This window comes from Numenius arquata, chromosome 6 (genome assembly GCF_964106895.1).
Source record: "Numenius arquata chromosome 6, bNumArq3.hap1.1, whole genome shotgun sequence".
In the NCBI taxonomy this organism is placed as follows: domain Eukaryota; kingdom Metazoa; phylum Chordata; class Aves; order Charadriiformes; family Scolopacidae; genus Numenius; species Numenius arquata.
In genome coordinates this window covers 5925008-5947711 of record NC_133581.1, presented here as the reverse complement: position 1 = coordinate 5947711, position 22704 = coordinate 5925008, and the positions used below count along the sequence as shown (strand labels likewise).

The 22704-nt window shown below is 38.5% G+C and overlaps 1 protein-coding gene across 3 annotated transcripts in view; it reads right to left on the bottom strand.

The window, feature by feature from the left end:
• The window catches only part of PPP1R13B (protein phosphatase 1 regulatory subunit 13B), a 69937-nt gene that overhangs the window by 2267 nt on the left and 44966 nt on the right, over positions 1-22704 (bottom strand). The window contains exons 5-17 of one of the 3 annotated variants that reach the window (XM_074149091.1): positions 16570-16671; positions 15296-15470; positions 14692-14888; positions 13306-13470; positions 12254-12434; positions 10350-10505; positions 7830-7999; positions 6496-6997; positions 4612-5378; positions 2579-2716; positions 2357-2490; positions 1442-1608; positions 362-561 (exon numbers count right to left, since the gene is read on the bottom strand). In XM_074149091.1, the coding sequence (XP_074005192.1) occupies positions 362-561; positions 1442-1608; positions 2357-2490; positions 2579-2716; positions 4612-5378; positions 6496-6997; positions 7830-7999; positions 10350-10505; positions 12254-12434; positions 13306-13470; positions 14692-14888; positions 15296-15470; positions 16570-16671 (3054 nt within the window). The remainder of the gene's footprint in view (positions 1-361; positions 562-1441; positions 1609-2356; positions 2491-2578; positions 2717-4611; positions 5379-6495; positions 6998-7829; positions 8000-10349; positions 10506-12253; positions 12435-13305; positions 13471-14691; positions 14889-15295; positions 15471-16569; positions 16672-22704) is intronic. The other 2 variants (XM_074149092.1, XM_074149093.1) reach the window with 2 other exon arrangements.

Genomic DNA, 22704 nt, shown 5'->3' with positions numbered 1-22704 from the left:
TAAGCCAGAAGCAGTGTTGCTTAACTAGGGCCAGGTATTAAAAACCTTCCTAAAAAGCTTTGAGCTGCTCAGAGCCACCACACGTTACACAGGGGCCCTGTAGTTTAGCCAAGGGGGAAAAAAAAAGTCTTCAAGATTAAAGCATAAAATATATTAAACAAACTAAGGAACAGCCCAGATCTCCCAACCCTAGCCTCTCCTGTTTGTTGACGATGACAGAGGCCAGAGAGAATAATGGTCATTTGCTTTGCAGCACTTCCTGCAGCGTATCCAGGTGACGCACAGAGGGATTCCGCCCAAAGACCCACCTTCTGTTCCTACTGCAGAGGAAGTAAAAAGCAGAGAAGAGAGGGAAACTTACCCCCAGAAGGTTTTTAGGCACGTAGCCTTCTTTATCGTTGAGGCGGGCCCACCACCACTCTGTTTCATTGTCATCCTTGCGTCTTAGAATAGTGATGGCATCGCCCTCGTGGAATGACAACTCATCGTTGTTCTGGGCTTCGTAATCCCACAGAGCGTACACCACTCCTTTATTCATCACACCCAACTTCTCCTGCACTCCTGTTAATAGCAAATTAGAGAATGCACTAGATGGTAAAATATCCTATTTTTCCCTCTGAGATTTTTAGTATGGATGCAGTGGCCCAAATAGTAGCTTCTTACTGTAACATTTCATGAACAGTTGTCAGCACTTCCATAATGAAATGCTCTCAGAAATTTAACTACGTGATAAAAACAGATTTTATAAAATATTTTAAACCAATTTAGAGCAATATGCGATGGAAACTTTACAATATTCAACTGAGGATAAAAATAGTTTTAAAAATGTTTGAGCAAAGCAGCTTTACGGAACTGCTGCATTTTTCTAACGGGCCTTGCTCTCTACAGCAGCCTTAGACACTTGCACCTGAAGCTTTTGAAAACCTGCACAATGTCAGGTATATAGAGCCTTAATGACGCTTATATTCTCTCATGTAAATTAAAAGTTTGTCTGCTCCATCAAGACACTTTCTTGCAAAACGTATCTTAGTAACTTGAATAGATCCTGCAAGTCAATCGTTCATAAAAATGTGTTTCTTCACGTTTGCTGCTAGAAATGTGTCCATCTGGAAGCTGGAGTATCTCTGTCAAGATGCTCGACAGCTCACCGTTACTGTCCAGACCTCCCCGTGGAAGCATTTCCTTGAAATTAAGCCAAATTAAACTGTAAAAATCTGTAACATTAGGAGGACTTCAAAGTAACTCAGAGAACATTAAGGGCTATGAGCAACGTAATAATGAAAAGAATATTTATTCTGTTTTTAGCATTTGGAAAGGAGAGGGAGGTGATGGACAGTATGGTCAAGTCTGAGCCTAAGCAGATGTTTCGTACAGATCAGAGACAAAAAGGGATGAATTTTAGAAAAGGTAAAAGAGTTTGTAAGGCAGCGTCACAGCTTACCGTAGAGGAACTGGGAGCACTGAATGTAACCTTCTTCCATCTCCTCACACTTGTCTGCAGCAGTTTCTATATCGCTTATAGTTGAAGCAAAAATAGCTGCCCCGGATTCCACCAGCAGTTTACAGAGATGAACACTATTGCAAGAAGCAGCACAATGCAGAGGTGTCCTGAAATAAAGGAAAAATGTGCACATGAAAAAAGAAACTTCCAGGAATCCTATTTCATCTTGCTATAGCCATCTCGTCTTGTTTAGCCCCTCTATTTTTAAGGGAGATTGTTCTTTAGGATTACTGTATATGGATGCATCGTCCAAAACCTGTCAAGCAACTGGAGTGGATTCCAGGATTTACCTGACTCCAGTAAAGGCCAAATATGATAAAAGAGATGTTAACAAAAACGTTGATTCTTTCCAGCTTACAAAGGTGCTGGGTATAAAAGAGTATTTTTTCCAAGATGAGGAAATTTGAAAGGTAAAAAAGGAAGGTGAGAGCTCAAGAGATGAGCACAGCCAGGCTTCCTGTCCCCTCCAAATGCTTCCCAAGTGCTACATCTACCCGTACGGCTGGATTCTTGAACACCACCAACATCTGAGGTGGGTTATATGAAGAAGAAACTTAAATTAACTTTTGTCATTTGTTATTTCCAGTTTAATTATTTCAGCACGTGAACAAGAAGTGCAGCCACACCACTAAGTGAAACCACAACGTGTAGTGTGTGATTTCAGTGTGGTCAGGCATGATTTGAACACCGTGTAACCTCGCATTTGAGTTTGCCACCACCTAGAGATCAGAAAACGCTTATTTGCTGGGGGTAAATGGGGAGGAAACCGTTCCCCAAACAGGTCTCAACTAAATTTCAAATGTGCATCGAAATGGTGTTTCTCCCAGACGCCGAGTTACAAATCTTGACACTTACCACCCATCGCTATCTGCCGCGTTCACGTTTACACCAAAATCGAGCAGGAACTTGACAATGTGGTGATGCCCAGCGCACACTGCGTTATGCAAAGGTGTGATTCCTTCATCGTTTGGTTTACTGGGATCATCAACCTATGGAAAACATAAAATAGTTCAGCACTTTTTTTCCCCTCCCCCTTTTCTAAGTATTTAAAGAGGCCGCCGTTGTTGGGAAGCTCACCTCGTATATGATCCGTTGTACGAGATCGAATTCTCCCTCCAAAGAAGCGTCCAGGAGGAGGGCCAAGGGATTGAACTTCACTCTCAAACCGTGGCCCGTTCTTTCCGAGTTGGGTTTCTTCAAGTTGGTGCGTTTTGTCTGAGTAGAGATGAAGGTTGGAAGGCGTCATTTCAGGGTGTGTAAGTACTACAAATTATTCAGTTAGTACTTTTTTAACTAGATCAGAATCCCGTCCTCCTTAAACGGTAATTAGGGCTATACAAACGTTTCTATTATAAAGAAGTCTCTAAATAAAAGGCTCGATATCTTACTACATCTTGGTCAGTTAAAAAAAAACAAAAAACGAAAGCATGTCAATATAATCTAGAGGCTTCTAATTAAAGGCAGTGAGTCCAAAGAACAAAGTATTTAAGTCCATGAGTTTTAAGCACCACAATGTTAATTGTGCCTAATACGAGCTGAGTGTATTTCTGGAGGACTGTCTGAGCCACTGTCAAAACTTTTGCTGAGACTCGAAAGCACCACAGGATTCAGCCCGAGTATCAGTCTCTGCTCGGAGGAGTCTCTGCCTTGAATTAGCAGAAGTATCTGCTGTCGGTCGGCACTGACAAGTCACGAGTTTTGCTGCGGGAAAGAAAAGTACAGAACACAAAGCTATTTTATGTAACGTTCTAGCTGGTGTTACCAGAAGACGCATTCTCAAGATCCAGAACACATTTAAACGTGTTTTGAGAATATTCTGAATCATTCATGTGTCCTTGTCGCTTTCCAGAGGAAAAAAAAATAATATTAATTACAGCTTTTACAGAATGCTTTCAAGTCTCTAGCACTGCAAGATCTGTTTTCATTTATGCTCCTATTTTGTACAGCTATTTCAGTTTGGCAAATAAGCCTCTCACAGCATGAGTAATATCCATTGCTAGCATGTTCCATTCTCCCAGAAGCATCCTGGCCCACTTTTGCTCACGGAAAATGGATACGAGGCCCTATGCACACTCCAGTCAAAGTGTCAGGGGAATGCAAGGTCCCTACGTGAACGAAAAAGTGGACATATTATTTGAAACCAATGTTGAAGTGAGTCATACCGACAACTAAGAATAAAATCCAGTTATCTCCTTATTTTCAATTCTCCATTCTGTAGCAACAGGACGAGGGGTAATGGTTTTAAATTGGAAGAGGGGAGATTTAGATGAGATATTAGGAAGAAATTCCTGTGAGGGTGGTGAGACACTGGAACAGGTTGCCCAGAGAAGCTGTGGATGCCCCATCCCTGGAGGGGTTCAAGGCCAGGCTGGATGGGGCTTTGAGCAACCTGGTCTAGTGGGAGGTGTCCCTGCCCATGGCAGGAGGGTCGGAGGTAGATGATCTTCAAGGTCCCTTCCAACCCAAACCATTCTGTCACTCTATATGCTGTAGGATTTTGGTAATGACAAGTATTGAAAAGATTTAGGTGCAGCTGGAGGAGGGACTTGGAAAGCGATTCAAATTATGTGACAAGCCCATTAGAAAAACATTTCAGTTGAAACAAGTCAGCTGTGGTGCTGTTTGTGTTGTCAGCCCTGGTCTCGCATCTCTCTGCCGAGTGGGGAAAAGGAGTGCGTTCCTCCCAGAACAGTTATTTCAGCTCGCTTGCAAATTAGAAAGCTTCCTGCTGACACAGCTTGCCCTTAGTTTCATACAAACAGTTATTCTTTGTAGGTCTGGGGAAGAGAAAAAAGTAGTTTTTACAGAACCTCAGATTCTAGAATTAGTTCTACAAGAAGAGCATATCCCAAAAGAACTTCTACAACCTAAAGTACACACACACCATCCTGTTGCCTGTGTGCATGTTTTCCTTATTAAACTGCTACAGTAGTAAAGAAACTAATCCATCAGGATTCTCCTTGGAGCCGCCCTGGTTTTCTTTTCTTCTAGTGTCATGAAACTTGAAGTGCAGACGTACCATTTAGCAAAAGCTTACCATCTTCCCGTGATGCTAAAGTGCACAGCTAATGCTATAGGTCACAAAACTGTCTTTTTGCTTTGTTACTTACTGGAGGAAGTGGAGGAGGAAGCGCGGGTGGCAAAGGAGCTTCCTCTTCTACTGGAGAACTGACCTCCGGTGTGGGACTGGGTGACTGCTCAGTAGAAGGAACTATAGCAAGATTGTTGTTATCATCTTCGGTTGTCTCAGATGTTTGATTTGTGGTTTCAGTGCTGATCAGTTCCTCAGTAGCAGGAGAAGGTAATTCATTATCATTGGCATCTGACGAAGGGGGCGGTTCATCAGGAAGAGGAACGGTAGGTTGCACGGAAATAGGTTCTTCAATATTGCCATTGGTACTAGCATTCCCATTATCAACATCAGCTAAGATGCCTATGAAGTCCTGGGGGTTGCTTGGCTGATAAAAAGGAGCACTTTCTATTCCTCCAGCAAGAGTATTAAAGCGCTGATACAATAATTTTTGTATATTTGGTCCACTTGGGCCTTCTGGTTCAGTGATAGAACTCCGCTTCTTTAACGGCCTAGGAGCATTGGCCAATTTTCTTCTTAGAGCTTCAAGGTCAGCATCGCTTTGATACCGTAGGGGCGAATGCACGATAGGCGTGAGCTTCGTAGGACTGAGAGGACGAGGAATGTTTTCCACATTGCTGTTTTCACTGGATGGTGGAGCGTTTTCCAGCTCTTGATCTTTTTCAGAGACCTCAGTCTGAGGCTGAGATTGTGGCTGTGAGGAAGTCTGGGCAGGCAAAGAGCCATGAAGGAACGGCAAGGGTGAGGGAGAAGTCGAACCAGATTGTAACACAGGTTTTCCATAAACTGAAGAAAAGAAAGATGGAAAACAGTGAAGAATTGTTCTCAAGTTACATAATAAAATATTTGCAACTAAACCACATCTATCTCTGTTGTTACTACTAATGCAGACAGAAAGAGAAAAAAAAAATCAAATTAATTATATTGGTACCTATCCAAACAGAAAGAAATACTCACCTGTTGGTGATGGGGATGCTTCTTACAATTATAAGCTACAAGTAACTTTTGAAATGTTTTTCCTCTTTCAAGAGGAAACAGTAAGAGGAGAAAACCTCTCACCTCTAGACACTGTTTTTTCAACTTGTTTCTGAAAGTACTGATAGAGTATCCAGACTGCATTGTTCTAATTGCATTTTGTTTTAAAGAAAAGGTAACTGAATGTATACTTATTTGTCACCCCAAAAATATAGAATCATAGAATCATAGAATCATCCAGGTTGGAAGAGACCCTTGGGATCATCGAGTCCAACCATCTACCCTACACTATAAAGTTCTCCCCTATATCATATCCCCCAACACCACATCTAAACGTCTCTTAAACACATCCAGAAATGGTGACTCAACCAGCTCCCTGGGCAGCCTATTCCAATGCCCGACCACTCTTTCTGTGAAAAAGAATTATCGACATTATCGGCATCCTAACAGAAAATGTCTGAACAAAGAGCTCAATAGCTTTGGACATGTCCTTACATAACCACCGAACAGGTGACTGTCTTTTACCAATTGCCAAGCTCTAAATTTAAATGTATATTATATTTTTTATGTAATAATACCTGCTCTGAAGTTGATAGCTTTTATTTTGGCCTTCAGTGCCTGAACAGTAAATTCTAAAATGATGGTGGATTCCTGAACTGATGTTTAAAACTTCTAAACTGATATGTGCCTTTTTTATAGTGAAGATTTTAAATAAGCATTTTAAACAAAAAAAAAGGAACTTGCAAGGATTATCTTCGTGTACTAGTGTATTAATGTATCTCTTCTGCCATGCTGCACACATAGGAATATCTTTCCTCTTCTCGCAGATTTAGACACAGTTTTTCACTCTGATATGGAAAAGTAAACTAAGCCCAATAAGTAGATCTTAACAGTCTATTTCAAAGGAAAAAAGCAAAATATATTCTACCTGCTTTTACCGACTTATTTAATGTATTGTATACAGCTTGTTGATAATTCTTTGGTGGCGTTGCTTGCTGAAGATACATTGAGTAGATGGAACTGGAGTTCACTGTCTGTGGCCCTTTTCTGGGAGACTGAGGTCTTGATCCTTTATCAGCTAGAAAAGGCCTGATTGCCACAGTCAGAGGGAGTTCTGGCCTGCCCTCTCCTCCGGGAAACAAGGGGGGGGCAGAAGGTTGGTACGTGGGGCTGGGAGGTACAGAAATTCTCTGCTGAATCTGTTGGGAAGAGCTGGGCTGATGCACGTTGCTTGGCGGCGGAAGCGGAACAGGTCTTTGCCGATTGGCGATACTGGTGCCAGGCCTGGGCAGGCTCCCGTCCTTCCTTCTTTCCAGAGAATTTGTAGACCCTGTTCCCAAGGGAACTGGACTTGGATAGGTCCCATAGTTTTGAGGCAACTGCTTGCTTACACCAGGAACTGTTGGCGGCACCTTCCCCAGGTCTAGACCCTATGTAAGAACAATAAAAAACATTTATCTAAAAAAAACCAAAACTTGTGAGCAAGAATATTCCTCATTCAACAAAACATAATAATCATCGTGTGTGACAGCAAAGGAGTCAGTATAAAAAATTTGTGTTCCTTTAATGATTAGGCATGATTCTACCTGAATTTATCACAAGGCCTCATCATACATCAGACAGAAGCCACTTCAGCTATAATACATTAATATGAACCCAAAACTATTTGCATACTTTAAAACAAAGCCTGAATAACTTGTTCTGAATCTCAGTATCTCGTTGATAATGTATTTGATAATACATAGTGTGATAACACAGTTTACCAAAACTATTTAAAGAAAAGGTCCTTATTCTTTAAAGATTACAGTCTTGAAGAATTCATAAGGTACCAGAACACCACCACCAATGCACTCATTCGAGGATGGATTTAATGACTTCTTTTGAGATTTTTGGTGAGAAAAAGAGCACATTGGAAAAGTGACAATCTACACGAAGGAAAAAGAGTAACAAAGCTTTGAATTAGAAAAATAGGAAGGTCAGGGAGATGATTAGGAGAAGCAAAGAGAGAGAAAAGGGGAAACCAGATATGTAAGAGAACAGGAAGAAATACAAACTACTGAAGTTGAAAACAGAAAATACTGTAATGTGGTAGGAACACAAAGGAACAGGAGGAATACAACGGTAATTTTCTTTATGACTTTTGAAATAATTATCAGCAGGGCAAACGAATGTCTGTGTAACTGAAGTGAGTTCAGCTACGGAAGTCAAAGGTTCATAATTTCAGCACAGCAGATCTCTCAGTATATCGCAGATGAAACCCACCAGCTTATCAGTGCTTCCTAACACTGCAGTTGGCAGAGGCTGGCTGGATATAGTTCCTTGTTTTAAAGCAGTGTCCATGCTTGATTCTTTCCAGTCTGTGTTGGAGATCTGAGGGGGTTTCACCACAGGGGTTGAGCTCTGCTTAAGTATCGGCCAATTCCCATCATTAGCTTTAAAACAGACAAAAACACTATATTTAAGATAATCCACACCACCACTGTAAACAGGCAAAACAACACGTGAAAGGGAATAGCTTAGATTACAACAGGATTCATTTGATTCCAGAAATGAGAGAAATCACTATTAATGATTCAGAAATCAATAGTGAAAGCGTATAATCACTGCATATAATATGCTGTTCATAACCCTTCGAATAGTATTGAAAATTTCTATAGGAAAAAAGGTGGTTTGAGCATTGCATATTCTACTACTAGAAGGCAAACAAGCTCAGAACAAAAATCCTTACACAAACACTTCATCAATATAGCTCTTTTGGTACTATGCAGAAGCGCTGCCAAATGATGCCAAATGTTAAGTCTATGTAAGCTCCGAGTGGACCGACTCCAAATTTAAAAACTCTGGTTATTCAATTCTGTCACTCACAACAGGATGTAAAAAGTCATTTCAACAAGGGGCTGGAACAAAAGCCCACATTCCTTTGCTGGAAGTGGCGCTTAACTTACCTTTTGTTTTTCCTCACCTGATTAGAATTGCCCCAGAGATTTAATTGTAAAGAAATTTATAAAGTCAACTGACTACTTCAACTCACGGTGTCAAGATACAAGTCACGGGCTTTTATCTTCATCGTATGCACATAAACTGAGGCAATAAATCCTTAATGAAGTTCTATATGCATTGATACTTTATTAACTGCGTGAAACTATTTAGTTTCTGTTCTCCAAGCAAGCAAGAGAGTTTAAATAGCCTGATAGTTAGATCTGCTTTATAGTAACTAAATAGATCCCTGGTTAGATCCTAAGGCTTTGATTTGCCTTTAAAAGATTGAACTTCAGGTTTCTCTTACTCTTAAGGAGACCAGACATCATTTCTCCTTCCCTCTTCCCTGTAATTATCTTGGTGGAACACTTAGGATCAGTAAAGATGACACGTAACATACAACTAACTTTACTGGAGGCTAAAAACTAGAATGGAGGGACGTGTGGTGTGTATTAACACTTCCATACTTTTACACTGAGAATATAGTACATCATCCAGAAATCACTTTTCACGCTTGCAAACTGCCAAGAAGTGAAGTAATGAGGCTTTAGTACTCACTACATCCAAGAACTGGACACGTTGGGTTTTTGCTTTTGGTTTTAATCACCTGGTTATCAAGAGCAAGACCAAAAGAAATGACTGTCTAAACACTTTGACCCTAAATAATGGCAAATTTTCCAATAATTGTTTACCTTACAAAATTCACAGGATGTTCCATACCTCCAGTGAGGTTATGGTTCAGTAAAATTTTTTTTGAACATTAGTAAAAGGTGTTATAACTGATTCATTCTAAACATGAAAGCGTCTTTACCTTAAGTTTAGCTATTAAGAAAGCACTTACAGCAACAGCAGCAAAAATCCCAAAGAATTTAATTATCTTACCCGCAAATACAAGCCCACACTCTTCTATTAGAAAGGTAATTACACAAAACTTTTTGTAATCCTTCGAATTCCAAACATTAGCAGGTTCATCCCCAGATTCTGAGATAACAGTGGAAGCAAATTCAAACCCTCTCTCCTCTCTCTAATTTCTCTGTTTCATTCTACTTACATAAACATCAGGATGTACCTGTTCCCACCTTCGTGTCCTTCACATTACAGGACTGCAAACGCAGTGTAAGGCGCCAGGGCCGGCGCTAAGAGGAGGCAGCCCAACAGCATCTGCCTTCTGCTCTCTTTGGTTAGACCGAAAAGGTCCCGCGCGCTCTTGCCCACACATAAATAAGACAGTGACATGCAGACACAAAAGGGTTTGAGCATTTTCTGATTTTACCTAAAAATTTTTGTAGGTCTGGATCCAGGATACTTACTGTGGCAACTGAAGCGCAAACCAAGTGTAACGTTTTTGTCCAGTGGAAGTCAGCAAGATTCTTGTTACCAACTTGGACAGAGCGAGCTTTTATCCCAACTCTGGGGCCAGTGCAACATGGCAACTCAAAGTTTCCCATAAATTAACTCAAGCTAAACCTTGTATGTAACACAACTATCTAAGCTGAGATAGGCTAAAACATGCTTTGGTGATTACCATGAGTTTTCTAATAACAACTAGAAAACGTCAAGGTTTTTCAATGAAGAAAACTCATCCCTAGTACACTACTCCAGGGATGAATTTGCTGCAAATCTGTTTCCTTCAAAGACAAAAAGCAACTTCTCAATAATTTTACATTTCAACAGCATCTTCTGCATGCCAGACCACAACGCAAGTTCTACAGATGCTGTTTAATATGCATCTGTCTGCAAGAGCTCAGATGACCATATTAAAAGCTGAGTTCTTAGCTAGCCAGATATCTTCTACGGACTCACAGTGCTGGGTGTCAAAGAGAGTAGGTGCCAGGCGGATGACATTGTGAACAGCAGACTGAAGAGAAGTGGGAGGTGACAGAATAGGATCCGCTATTATGTCTAAATCAGAAACCTTCCAGGTGTCTGGAGATTTTTTCACACACCCACAGTCTGTCTCTACCGGACACACCAAGGCAGATCCAGTTACACAGAAAAAAAAGAAAGAAAAAAAGTGGTGGAAAAATTATAACAATGACAATGGAGAAATTAGAACAGGAACACTCAGACAATGAGAAATAAAAGCATGACAATTGAAAAAAAATTCTCAATTTCTTTTCTTCCTGGGAGCATATAAGCTTCTCCTCACATAAATCTATCTTACAGGATTTTATTCAAGTACATTCAGAGTAATAAATACAGTCACTCCCAAGGTAAAATAATTACTTTCACAGAATCAAAAAGTTATCATTCAGAGATCTTGTAACCTCCTGAAATAGGTCTAGAAGTGGGTATATAGATCTTCTGAGGCTGATATTTACAAAATAGCAAATTATTTTTAGCTGGTGAACTTAAAAGTTACAAGCTATTGTTTCCCATACGTGGAAGAGGAATTCCCGTGTTTGAAAACAAAACTGTTGCAAATCTGTCACTTCACCCTGCAATTAAGTCATTCCATAAATCTTAAGACTTTTCCATAAACCCACAGTGAAGGGGTTTGTACAGCCTTTGAATTAAACTCAAGGTATTGTTAAATCACCACTATCAATGGAAAAGGCTAGGGTTTTTTTAAGTTCTGTTTGGACAGTTTCACTTTCTGATCTTGGGGTTTTTTTTCGGGGGGGGGGGGGGGGGGGGGGAGGCAGGATTTCTGTCATTCTTTCCTACAGAGAGGTTCAGACTGCCTTCCTTCTGTACCTTCCTCCCCACGTGGAAACCAGCTGCAAGATTTGCTGGAGTATTCAGTTTTAAATACTGGAACGTATGTGAATATTGCAAAAGCTTTGCTCTAGTGGTGTAGTTGATAATCTCATTTTTAGATCTCTCCTAGGAGACCAGGTAAACTAGGTCCTCTGGTTCGACCCATGCGATCATGCATTTTTATTCCTATTATGCACATTTTCCTAGCTAGCCATTTCTAAAGAATTCTGTTGGGTTTTTTTTTTTTTTTTCTAAGATGTGAGCAGAGAGCTGAGCTTTGCCAGAATAAGAACTTAAGGCACAAATGTCACGACCTGCTTCCTTCAGTCTCCAACGTAAATTAAATGTAGATGGAATTATTAATTACGGGAGACATGGGAGCTGATTTTGTAAATCAAGTTCTGGGGAATACTCTGGAGAGGCAGCTCCTGCACTAATGAAGGCAGAAACAAGTAAACAGCATCAATGCTAAGGTTATTCCATTTCAGAAATGCTTCAAGCACCACAAATTCTCATATCTCAGCTGGAGCAAAAAACTCCCATAGTTTTTTATTCTGTTTTCCTATTTAGTCTCCATCTGAGAAGTAATATTTTTTTAACTTGTTCACTAGCTTTGTTTTACTTGACAAAAAGCAACATACTGTAAAGAGTTGTCTATAATAGTCTGCCACAAAGTTGATTTCATTATTATATTTACACACACAAACTAATTGAAAAGCTATTAAAGACAGAATCTGTAAAGGAACACGTGCTCCTTTTAGCAATGTACCAGCTAGTAAAATTTCAAAGAAAACACTCAGTCTCCCAAGAAAAATTGATGGAAAGAGGCAAATACGCCTCATATCAAATGACTCATGTCCAATCCACAGAATGGTATCAAGACATCTAAAACTTGCCTCTTCCCCTACAGAGATTATGCCAACACTGGGTGCCCTAAGATCACTCCTTTTCTTTATTACTCCTTTCCAAACCAGGTGTATTAATAAACGCCACACTTAAGTGCTTACCAGATTTTGATCTTCCGTGCGTTGAGCTAGAAGCAATGGTGAGAGACTGTGGTTTAACGGGATCTACTGGTACAGCGTAAGTGCCAGCACTTGGAACTTGGATGTAAGGTCCTACTGCTGCCACCCTTCCTGAAGCGCTCAAGGACGACTGGGGTGAAGAAGTTCCATTAATACGATTCAACTAAAAAAAAAAATAAATAAATCAAATTGAAACGTGAACTTCCATTTAAGCTAGGCATTTGTGCACAAACAGGAGGTCTAAATGGAATTATCTAGAACCATGCACTGCAGCTAAGATACCTCAGTAATTAAGTTACCATACTCCATGCTTCTACCACAAAAAAAAGTAGAAAGTATGAATTTTATTCCCTAAAATCAACACTTCAAAACCAGAATTCCTCAGCTGCAGCACACACAGTTCTTGTGGAAAACTTTATCTGTGTAAGATCTTTCATTGTGCCTTTCTTAGGCAAATGGACGGGGTTCTTAAATAATCAAATATGTATGGGGTTTTTTTAAAAGCAATACCTTCAGCGAGGAATACATATAGAAAGCCGGAATTGATCTCTCTAGTCCTTAGATAAATGGTCTACTCTGCAACTGATTTCTTTTCAAAAGAACAGACATTCCAGACGATATTTCCAGACAAATATTAAGACTAACTTTATCAGATCATTTATATTTTTATCAATTTTCCATATTGGAATATCAATATTTTATAAAACCCAAACTTTTTATGCTTTCATGCTTTGAAACACAGACCATAATCACACTTGCCTTCCTAGAAATATAAACTACTGTAATTTTTAATATAGTATGGTCTGTGCTGTAAAGAAAAAGAAAACAATCTAACAGTTTTCTGATATCTATGGAAAACATTAAAAAAGTTCTAAGAAGCCTGCTACTTTTAAAAAAGGTTCTTTATTCTATTCTAATAGAATATTCTTTATTCTATTCTAATTCTATTGCTCGGCTGGAAAAAAGTGAGATCTATGTAGTTTTTATAGGCTCTCGATAAACTAAAGTGTGGCCCTTTTAACAGTTTATCTTACAGGAATGTTTTCTTTTTGACGTGCCTCAACTTTTTTCTTGTACAGTCGTTCACGAAGCTCATTGATTCTCTTGTCCATCATGGCCACCTCCATGTTGCGTTTGTTTAAGAGTTCTTTCTGCTGCTGAAGCTTGGAGTTCTGCTCCTGGTTAAGCCTGTTACGAATCTTCAAAAAAGAAAGAAAAGGGAAAAAAAGCACTTGTTATGACAGTTACTTCATTCTGTCTGTTTTCAAGTGGGTTTTTAATACAGTATTAAAAAACCCAAAGCAGCTTGGATCAGCAACTTGGTCTCATGTTTCTGATGTTATGTTTCCACACAGCCTGTCAAATTAGCATTGTAACTCTTAAATTAAAAAAACAAAAAATGTCCTAATAAACTAGTGGATACCTATGAAATACATCTATGCATTTAAAAATTCTGGAAAGGCAGATATGCGTTGTATAAATGCAGAAGGGGAAAAAAGAGGAGAAAAAGGACCCTTATTCCTAATTCATGAAAACATGTGATGGATTAATTTGTGTGTCCTATTTGCTCATGCAAAGAAATGAGCGAGACTAATTTTGAAATTTAAATTAATTTATAAATATGAAATATTTATTACAGCTGTTGCCTTGATCACAATAAACATGAGTAAATAAAATAAGCCCTTAAATCCTGATACACTGGCACACAACTAAATATTCCGTAAATTTTAAACATAAAAACTGGACAAAATTGCAATGTAAATTGAATATTTAATTACTCATGTGAGAAGCACACTTTAGATGTAACAATCTTCTTGGAGTAAGATATATGATGGTGCTACAGGGAGTATTGTGTGAACATACTGCAGTTATAGTGCACTATATAGTGCATTGAATACAGTGCAGCTAATATTTTTGATGATTCTGTTAAATTGTTATTTAATTCTTATGTACTTTGTTTATTCACACCAGACATTATAGCTCTATTCTCACAATATATTTTAAATTTGCTTTTATTCACTGTCTAGTCATGTCTCCAAGATGACATCTAAGGGAGCTTGCTACACCCAGTTCTTTGCAAAATAGAAAAGTACCAAAATGAATTTTTAACTTCTTTTTCAAGAGAGATAAAACAAATAGTAGATTATGTCAACATTCAGTGTTTCAGTATTAGGGGCTGAGAAATGCCCTTCAGAAAATTTGCACGCTTTGTATCATTACGTGCATGAGCAACAACAAAAATAATTTTTAAAGCTAATAAAATTCTGCTTTAGAAAGGGTTATACGCTAACTACAACCTCACAAGTTAACAGCAGTTAAGTTTTATGAGATGCCAGAGAACCAAATGGCCACCCGTAAGAGCAATAATACGACCTTTTAAAATCTACAGCTATTGTCCAAATAGCACCTCTTTTACTTACCTGTAGCTCTTGATACAGCTTTTTTAGTTCTACTGCTGCAGGTCCCGTCATTTGCCCATTGTACGACTGAAACCCATTCAGTTTCCCTTTCCTTAAATCCTCCAGTTGCTGAGTAAGTTGATCCACTTTTAACACTGCAGCCTGTAGCTCCTGCTGCTTTTCCTGGAACATGGCACTTATATGCTCGATTTCAGTTGCTAAAAATTAACAAGACAAAAATAACAACAACAAAAAAAAGTAAAGCAGAAGTTGTTAATTTTTTTTAATTCTACAGGTACTGATAAAAACACCACACTCATTTTTAATCTAGTATATGCATGCACATATAAAATGTGTATGTGTTGGGAATTTGCTAACAGTCATAGTATTTCCTAATAGGTAGAGAACAGACTTAGAATTCTGACTTTATGCCAGACTACGTAAAACAAACAAAAAAGTTACTTCATATACAAGTTTCTATGAAACACAGCACCCTCTTTAAGACAAAAAACATTCTATCTGAAATCCTGCTTCAATGCTATACTGACCAGCAATATAGCATTATTTGCTAGTCATGCAGTGACTAGTAAATTATATTAAATAAATTCTTAAAAATTCCACATACATAGATTGCCGTTCATGATCTTGCTGTAGTCCACTTGTCCTCTCATGGCACGGATTTTTTTCAGCTTTGTCTCCTGGGTTTCAACACGTTCTTTAAGTTTTTGCAGCTTTTCACTTTCAGAAACAGACTGCTGCTGACGACGTTCTTGCTGCTTCAGGTAACGCAAACGTTGTTCCTGACAAAATGAGATTTTAGACAAGAGGTACCTGTTACCCACTTTTTTTTTTTTTTAAAAACTACTTAACGATAAAAAAAAAATAATACTTAAAAAAACCCAAACAAACTTAGAAAAACCCATCACTATGATCAGTGGGGTTTTTTATTTCTAGAAATCAGAAAAAGTTGTATTGGTTAAAATATGTATCAGTCCTCCTAGAAAAACTCTTAACATTAAATTAACAAATCTGGTTTAGAGCAGAGATTCAAGATTTTTTAGACCAGGTATCAAATTCACATCTATGTGCAAATACAACCCCAGCCTGAGCACTCATTCAGACACATCTGTGAAGCTTCCTCTGGCATTTCTTTTCTGACGTTATCAACAATTTGTGCTGTTGCAAAATTAATTTCCAACGCTGTTATCCAGCTTCCCAAAGATGACAAAATATGTCCAACAGACCATTTTAAACAAGCTGACCTACTGTAAGATAATGTCCCAGTTCTAAATAATAGCCCTTCCACTGGGAACACAAGGAAAACGCTTTTTTTTTTTCTACATTATTTCCATCAACAAAGAACAGAATTGATGTGTTGATTCGTAGGTACTCCAAGCATCCAATGCTTACCGTATATTGTAACACCTACAACAATGTCAAAACTGTTTAAAACTCACTCCCCACTCTGAAAACATACTTAGATTCCTACATCTCAAGAGACTTTGGAAATGTAAACATTGAATACACATGAAGTGGCCATATTCTCATCTTACATCTCTATTACTCTACTAGAGTGAATGAGCTACTGAAGATGAGCAAAGAGTCAAGCCTGGTCTATCACAGATCATGAGCTGGGCCTCACAAAAGAGGCAAATAAAACCTAGCAATGTATTTATAAGGACACATGATTTGGCTTGTCATAGGTTGTTACAGAATCATTTACACTATAATGTTGTATAATGCCTAGGTTAAGATTAATCTGGTAGAACAATGGATTTCTCAAGCTCTTTCTTGAGCTTTTTCTAGAATGAATTAGTGTGTTTTTCTGTACGCATGAAACTTATGCTTGTGCATACTGAAATAAATTTGTATTTATTATGATCTGTATATAATGATTACCTTAGCAACCAACATTTGCTGTTGATTTTCAATCTGCTGCTGTTGTCGGGCAGCCATATCTTGAAGTTCAGAAAGAGTGAGCTCAACACGTGGATTCCCAACCTGCAGAACACAAAACGGTACATTAATGTGTTGATGTACATTAAGTGTTCTGACGATAGAAGCTAAATCCCCACTCCTCAGAGGAAGACTAATGCCTCCTCCCCAGTCCTCTGAGGAAGAATAATGATGGACACCTGTGAAAGTGGAAGGAACCTCAGAGCGGAAAGAAAGGACACAGACCGTGCACGTACCAGGGACAGAAAAATCAGAAAGTGGAAAAGCAGATGAAAGAGGAAAACAGACAGTACTGCTATGACATGTGGTAACACACACACGAAAGCAGGTATTTTAGGCAGTAATTGGAATCTGAAGCTTCTTTCATTTCCTGGTATTTTCAGTGTAACCACCTTGGCAGCTTTAACTGGTGGTTACCATTATTTACCCAGCGCAGGACAAGACCACACGAGAACCCTTAGATAAAGGCTGTCACTAAGCTCTCGCATCCAAAGATTGGAGCATTTAAGGTAAGAATCTGTGAAAAACAGTCTGTACAAAGTGAAGAAAGTAAAGTTCATCCCCTCTGGATAAGTGGCTATTACTGACAGAATTTTGAATGAAAAGATGAGGTACTAGAGGGGCTTTAACATCCCTTTTGCATTTCAAAACTAACAAATCATTTACAAAACTGGGGTAAGACAGGTAATTCCTGAAAATTATTTAGAAATTATATAATGCTGTGACAATGCGAGAGACCAAATATTATGTGTTTTAAAAAATGAATGCATTGTTTCAGTATATTCATAGTTCCATCAACAAACATAATTTAAACCTATACATTAAATTACTTCAACCACATTTTTTACTATGCAAGCACAAGAAAGAGCGTGCGGTGTAACAAGATAAATTCCAGAAGTTGACACTTGCCAAACACTTGCTTTGCTACTCAGAAAACCAAAACTCACAACTTCAGCATTGCAGGCTTTAACCACAACTTTAGAATTTGCACAGAAGAAAAACAGCAGCCTTTGAACAATTATGCTGGAAAACTGGAAAGTTCAGAATAGCCCAACAACTGTTTCAAGGTATTGAAATGTAATTCCGTCAATTTAGTGGGTCAATGTAAAAGCTGGACTGTTGCATTGCAACAATTCAATAAACAATGTAGTGTTTTCACTGAACTATATGACTACACTATTAGTCAACCAGATTAATTACATCACTTCCTATCCCAAATATAGTAGTCATCTGCTGAAAAAGAAAAGAGAATTAAATATTTTGGATATATTGATGAGTAAAACTGGGTTTCAAATGAACGTTTATAAAATGGAATGAGGTTTTACAGACACACCAAAAAAAAAAAAAAGAATGAGAGAAAAAAACAAACCCACCACCAAACCCACCAAACGCTTCCCCACCCCAATCAAGCAAGCATCAGATTGTGGATCTGACCAAACCCGATCCCAGAGGAAAGCTGATTCAGCTGATCTGATTTCCTGGGCCCACCCTATGGACTCGCAGTCCCATAGGGATCTTGTCTGACACGGCCCCTGCAATGCTCGGGCTTCGCTCTGAGAAAAGTAAAAATTCTCCTCTAACATCTTGTTGATACTGAAGTATCTCAGCCACTTTGAATGGCTTGTTTCACATTCCTACTTAAGTAAGTAGCAGTTCTCCAACCAATGCCTAATACAGAACTGTTTCTTTAAACTTCAGTCAAGAAAACAAAATTATATTTGTTTTAAAGTAACTGATATCTCTCTTTTTTGTTTTCTTTTTGCTACCTGAATTCCAACTAACAGCTCACGTTTCTGCATACAATTATTCAGACGAGATATGCACCTCAAGGTCAGTCACTAAAATGAGCCAGATTTGAAACACTAACTTTTGAAGCTGCTGCACCTTAGACGCACGATATAGACACGTCGGACCAAAATTTTTTAGAGCAAGTTATTGTCCCTCTTTGACTATTTCCTGCTGAATAAATAATGGAGTGAAATCATAATTCTTACTGCATACAACTGAAACTCCTCTACTAGTCAATAGTAATGAAAACTACTTATAGTAGAGAAGTATTTAAAAAAAAATAAAAAAAAAAATCGATGCATTTATTTACAGTTATAGCTATATAGCATAGTGGAACTAGAACAAAAGGTAAGATCCATCCAAAACACTGATTTTCTATTTCAACACTTTGTTAGTGAACACAGTAATTAAAAAAAAAATAAAAATGAACTTAGCAGTGTGTACTTTTTTATTAGCATGTCTTATGACAGACAAGAATCCTTTGCAATATTCTTTAAGGCCAAATAACTTGTATGCGCTTGTGGCCACCAGCTAATAAATCAAAGAGAGTCGTTTTTTATTAATTACAGACTGAAAGGCACTAATTGGGTAAGAAAGTAAGGAAGCTTTTCCAAATGCCATCCCCAAACCAAAATGTGCTCACTTGAGACAAGAAAATACCATAGAAAAAACAGATACTGCTCCCAGAAGATGTTCAGGCCCTAACTTCCTCTGGCACAACATTCTGCCAGAAACACCTAAATCTCTACAGCTGCTTCTGCTGGACTCTGTAGGAAAAAGGGGCTCAGAATGGCTTGAAGGCTTCCCTCTGCATCTTCCCCCTTCAGACTATGCAAAGTCTTCCCAAAGCTTCCCTCCCTTCTGCTTTGATCATCAGTTGAAGTTAACAACATCGACAGCTCATTCTATATCCAGCAGGAATCTTCGGTATAACACTGCCTAAGAAATAGGGAGTTGCTTTATTCTGCTAAGAAATCTTGTTAAAAATATAAGACTCAAAAAGCGGTGTCTCTCTATAGGGGTTGTGCATATTTCGAAGTAAAAAAGCCATTTCACCAAGTGAGAATTACAGATATTCCTAAAGAAAAAACGTAACCTGGAATGCACAATGGCAATAAGAAAAGTGATTTGTAAAAGCACCAGAAACAAAAACCCCATTTGATCCAAAAGCTCAGAATTTTCACTGCTTTAAATAAGCAAATTTGAAAGTGTATCTTATAATGCCTGAAAAAAGTACCACATTATTTTGTATTATGTAAAATATAGAAGATTAATTATAAGATGAATGCAAATATTAGCTTTTCCTCGAAGAAGCTATTAAGTACTGTAAAATGTTCCATTTAGAAAGTGTAATGTCTAAAAACCTTTTATACATGGCAAAGTACAAGAACATGGGAAACAGTGATAATTAACCATTTAAATATAAACGCCCTATGAGAAATCTTTTCATGTTTACCTCATTGAATACCAATAAGTGTCCCTTTCACTTAAAATAACTACACCAGACTTAGGAAAGAAAAGAAGAGGCAGCCCAGGAAACAAAGTTTTAAACCTGTAACTTCACTCGCAGTTTGTTCTTTTTCATCCACATGGCAAAAGCAGGAATCAGACCAAGCAGAATTCCTCTTCGACCTCAAATCAATTATTTTCAGACTGACCGGTGCTGATTTCAGGTCTCCAAAACAGCACAGCAGCCTTTTTGAAACAGCACGAAAAACACCGAATCTTTCCCTTGCCGAGACCCAGCTGAATCAACTCGTTTAGAGCATTTTGTGTTAGTTGAGTCTGCTTGTAAGCATCCGTACGCAAACAGCGCCGCTGAAAAAAAAAAGTCAGTCTCGCTCCTTCTTCAGAACCTCAGGTTATGCAAGGCAAAGAGCGTGCTGCGTTTTCCAGTTCTTTAATGAGGTCCTTGGTTTCTCAGATTCTTAAGTTTGTGCTGTTCAAACTAGTTATTAACAATTTCATCCATGAAGTCACTCACCTCTCATAACAAACAGGAGCCTATGACATTTAAGGTCCAGACCTCCTCCTTTCTCCTGCAGCAAGAGAAACCTACCTCCTACAGAACTGCCTTCTGAAGGAGGCACTAAAAAGCCACTACAAGTACCTACCCCTCCAGATTCCGAAGATTCATTTGTTACGTGGTGATACATCAAAGCAGACAGTTTTGCTGAATTGTAAATTTCTTCTCATTGATTCACAGAAGCATTTACACATAGAGATGGACTCCTAAATGAAATGCTGTAGAGCAATCCCTGCACTGTTCGGCACTAAGGAAGTATTATGGATGTGTGCGTATGTCACACACAATAATACTTTACACCTATATCTCCATATTTCTTAATATTGACAAGAATCTTAAAAAAACTGTATTTATGTTGTTTAGCATGCACTTGAAAAGGTCACGATGAGAGACAGAATCTCTAATGAACTGGAGTTTCAGCTTCTGACATTACCCTCCTACTACAAGCTAATATTTTACCATTTGATGATTAATATTTTTGAGACAGGTGAGATGAATGGTACAGTAGTAATTAAATAGTTTGGGAACCAGTTTACAAGCAGCCTCAAAACAAGTCATACCTTAGGCATTTAATTAAGAAAAGGAACCTCCTTTAATATTTATTTCTACACATTAGTCTTGTCACTCTGAAAATTCATTTTCTGATTCCTCCTTCCTTTCTTTCTCCCCTCACACTATGCTGTTCTGTCGATCATCACAAACTCCTCAGTCTACATGTTTCTCAGCTATTATGAAATGCCTTACTCGCTGGCAACCCACAACAGTAAATGAAAAATTGCACCTGAACTCGAAATATTTCTTTGACAACCAAAGGGTACTGTAGTCAAGGCATGTCAGCAATAAGGGCAGATTCCAGTGGTTTTTCGCCTTTACTCCCATAAGAAAACTATCTTTAAGAGGAATCTAATTATGTCAACATTAAAATAAAAAACCCGTGAGACTGACCTTTTGAGATAGATTATTTTTTAAAGGATGGTAATTAGGATGTGGTTTGATTGCATGCATTTCTTTGTGTTCATGTCTAAGCCATGAAGATACTTATTTTTGATCATTTTCTAAGTTTGCACTAGTAAGAACAGAAAGTTACTTTGAAAAAAAATAATGAAACACACACCAAACCCACACCTGAGACTGTTATGATTTCAGAAATAAGAGGTTTGAAGGAAAACAACAAATATTCAAAACCTTTACAGGTCACCATAATGACTGGCAATGCCATGTTCAGGTCCAGCAACGCCCGGCCACTCAAACAGCCGGTGTAAAGCAGAATGTAACCAATTAATTGAAAAGGGAAACCTGAGCAGTAAAAGAATTTACCAATCGTTTCCTGCACACTATCTCTTCAGATCTTTTTCTAGTTTTGCAAGAGCCACCATGTCATTAACTTCCCTTATCTATTCCTGCCTTCTTTTTTAAGATAGGCGTTCACACCCATCTCCCACACAGTTCTTCCTCAGTTCCCTTCCCAACGCCCTGCGCTAGAAAGTGTAGGTTCAAGTACCTCAAGCCTCCTGAAACGGGCCATGCTCTACCTTCTCCTCTGCATATTCTTGTACAATGAATCACGTACAATGAACTCTCTCACATGTTTTCTAGGCTTTTTGCTATCATTCACCTCCATCACCTCTATCCTTACTCCCTTGTTTACTACTTCTCTTTAAGTACTTTGGTCCATCCTTCTCTCGTCACAGTCAGAGAGAATTCTGAGTTAAACCACCCATTCCCATGGTCCAATATCACCTAGATAAGATGTAATCACCCAGTGTGCAGGGAGGCGAGAAAGTCCGTGTCTTGGCTTTTGTCTTGGAGCCCAGAATGGCTGGTTCTGACTTTGGTCAGCAAAAAGGCTACCCAGAAAGTTTTTCTGCTCGTATCCCACTACTTTCAACCACAATCCAATCCAATACAGAGCAGGTACTAAAGGTAACGCAGCATATATCCCACCCACAACCCAGTACACTCTTTATTCTTTACATAGGATGCCACTCTAACATTGTAGTACAGATATATTTTGGCCAAATGGGCTTTTTAGTTTAAAAAAAAAAAAAAAAAAAAGAAAAAAAAAGGCAAGCTTTTTCTTAAGTCCTCCATATCATCCCTCCCAAAAATGTTTGTGATAGTAAAGTTAACCATATCCTCAGCTGGAATGTATGTGATAGATAACACTCTTTATCAAGGTTGGGACAACACCAGCCTAACAAAGACTGGTGGAGTGGGGACACACAACCCCCAAAACAAAACCCCAACACCCCAAAAAAAATCTC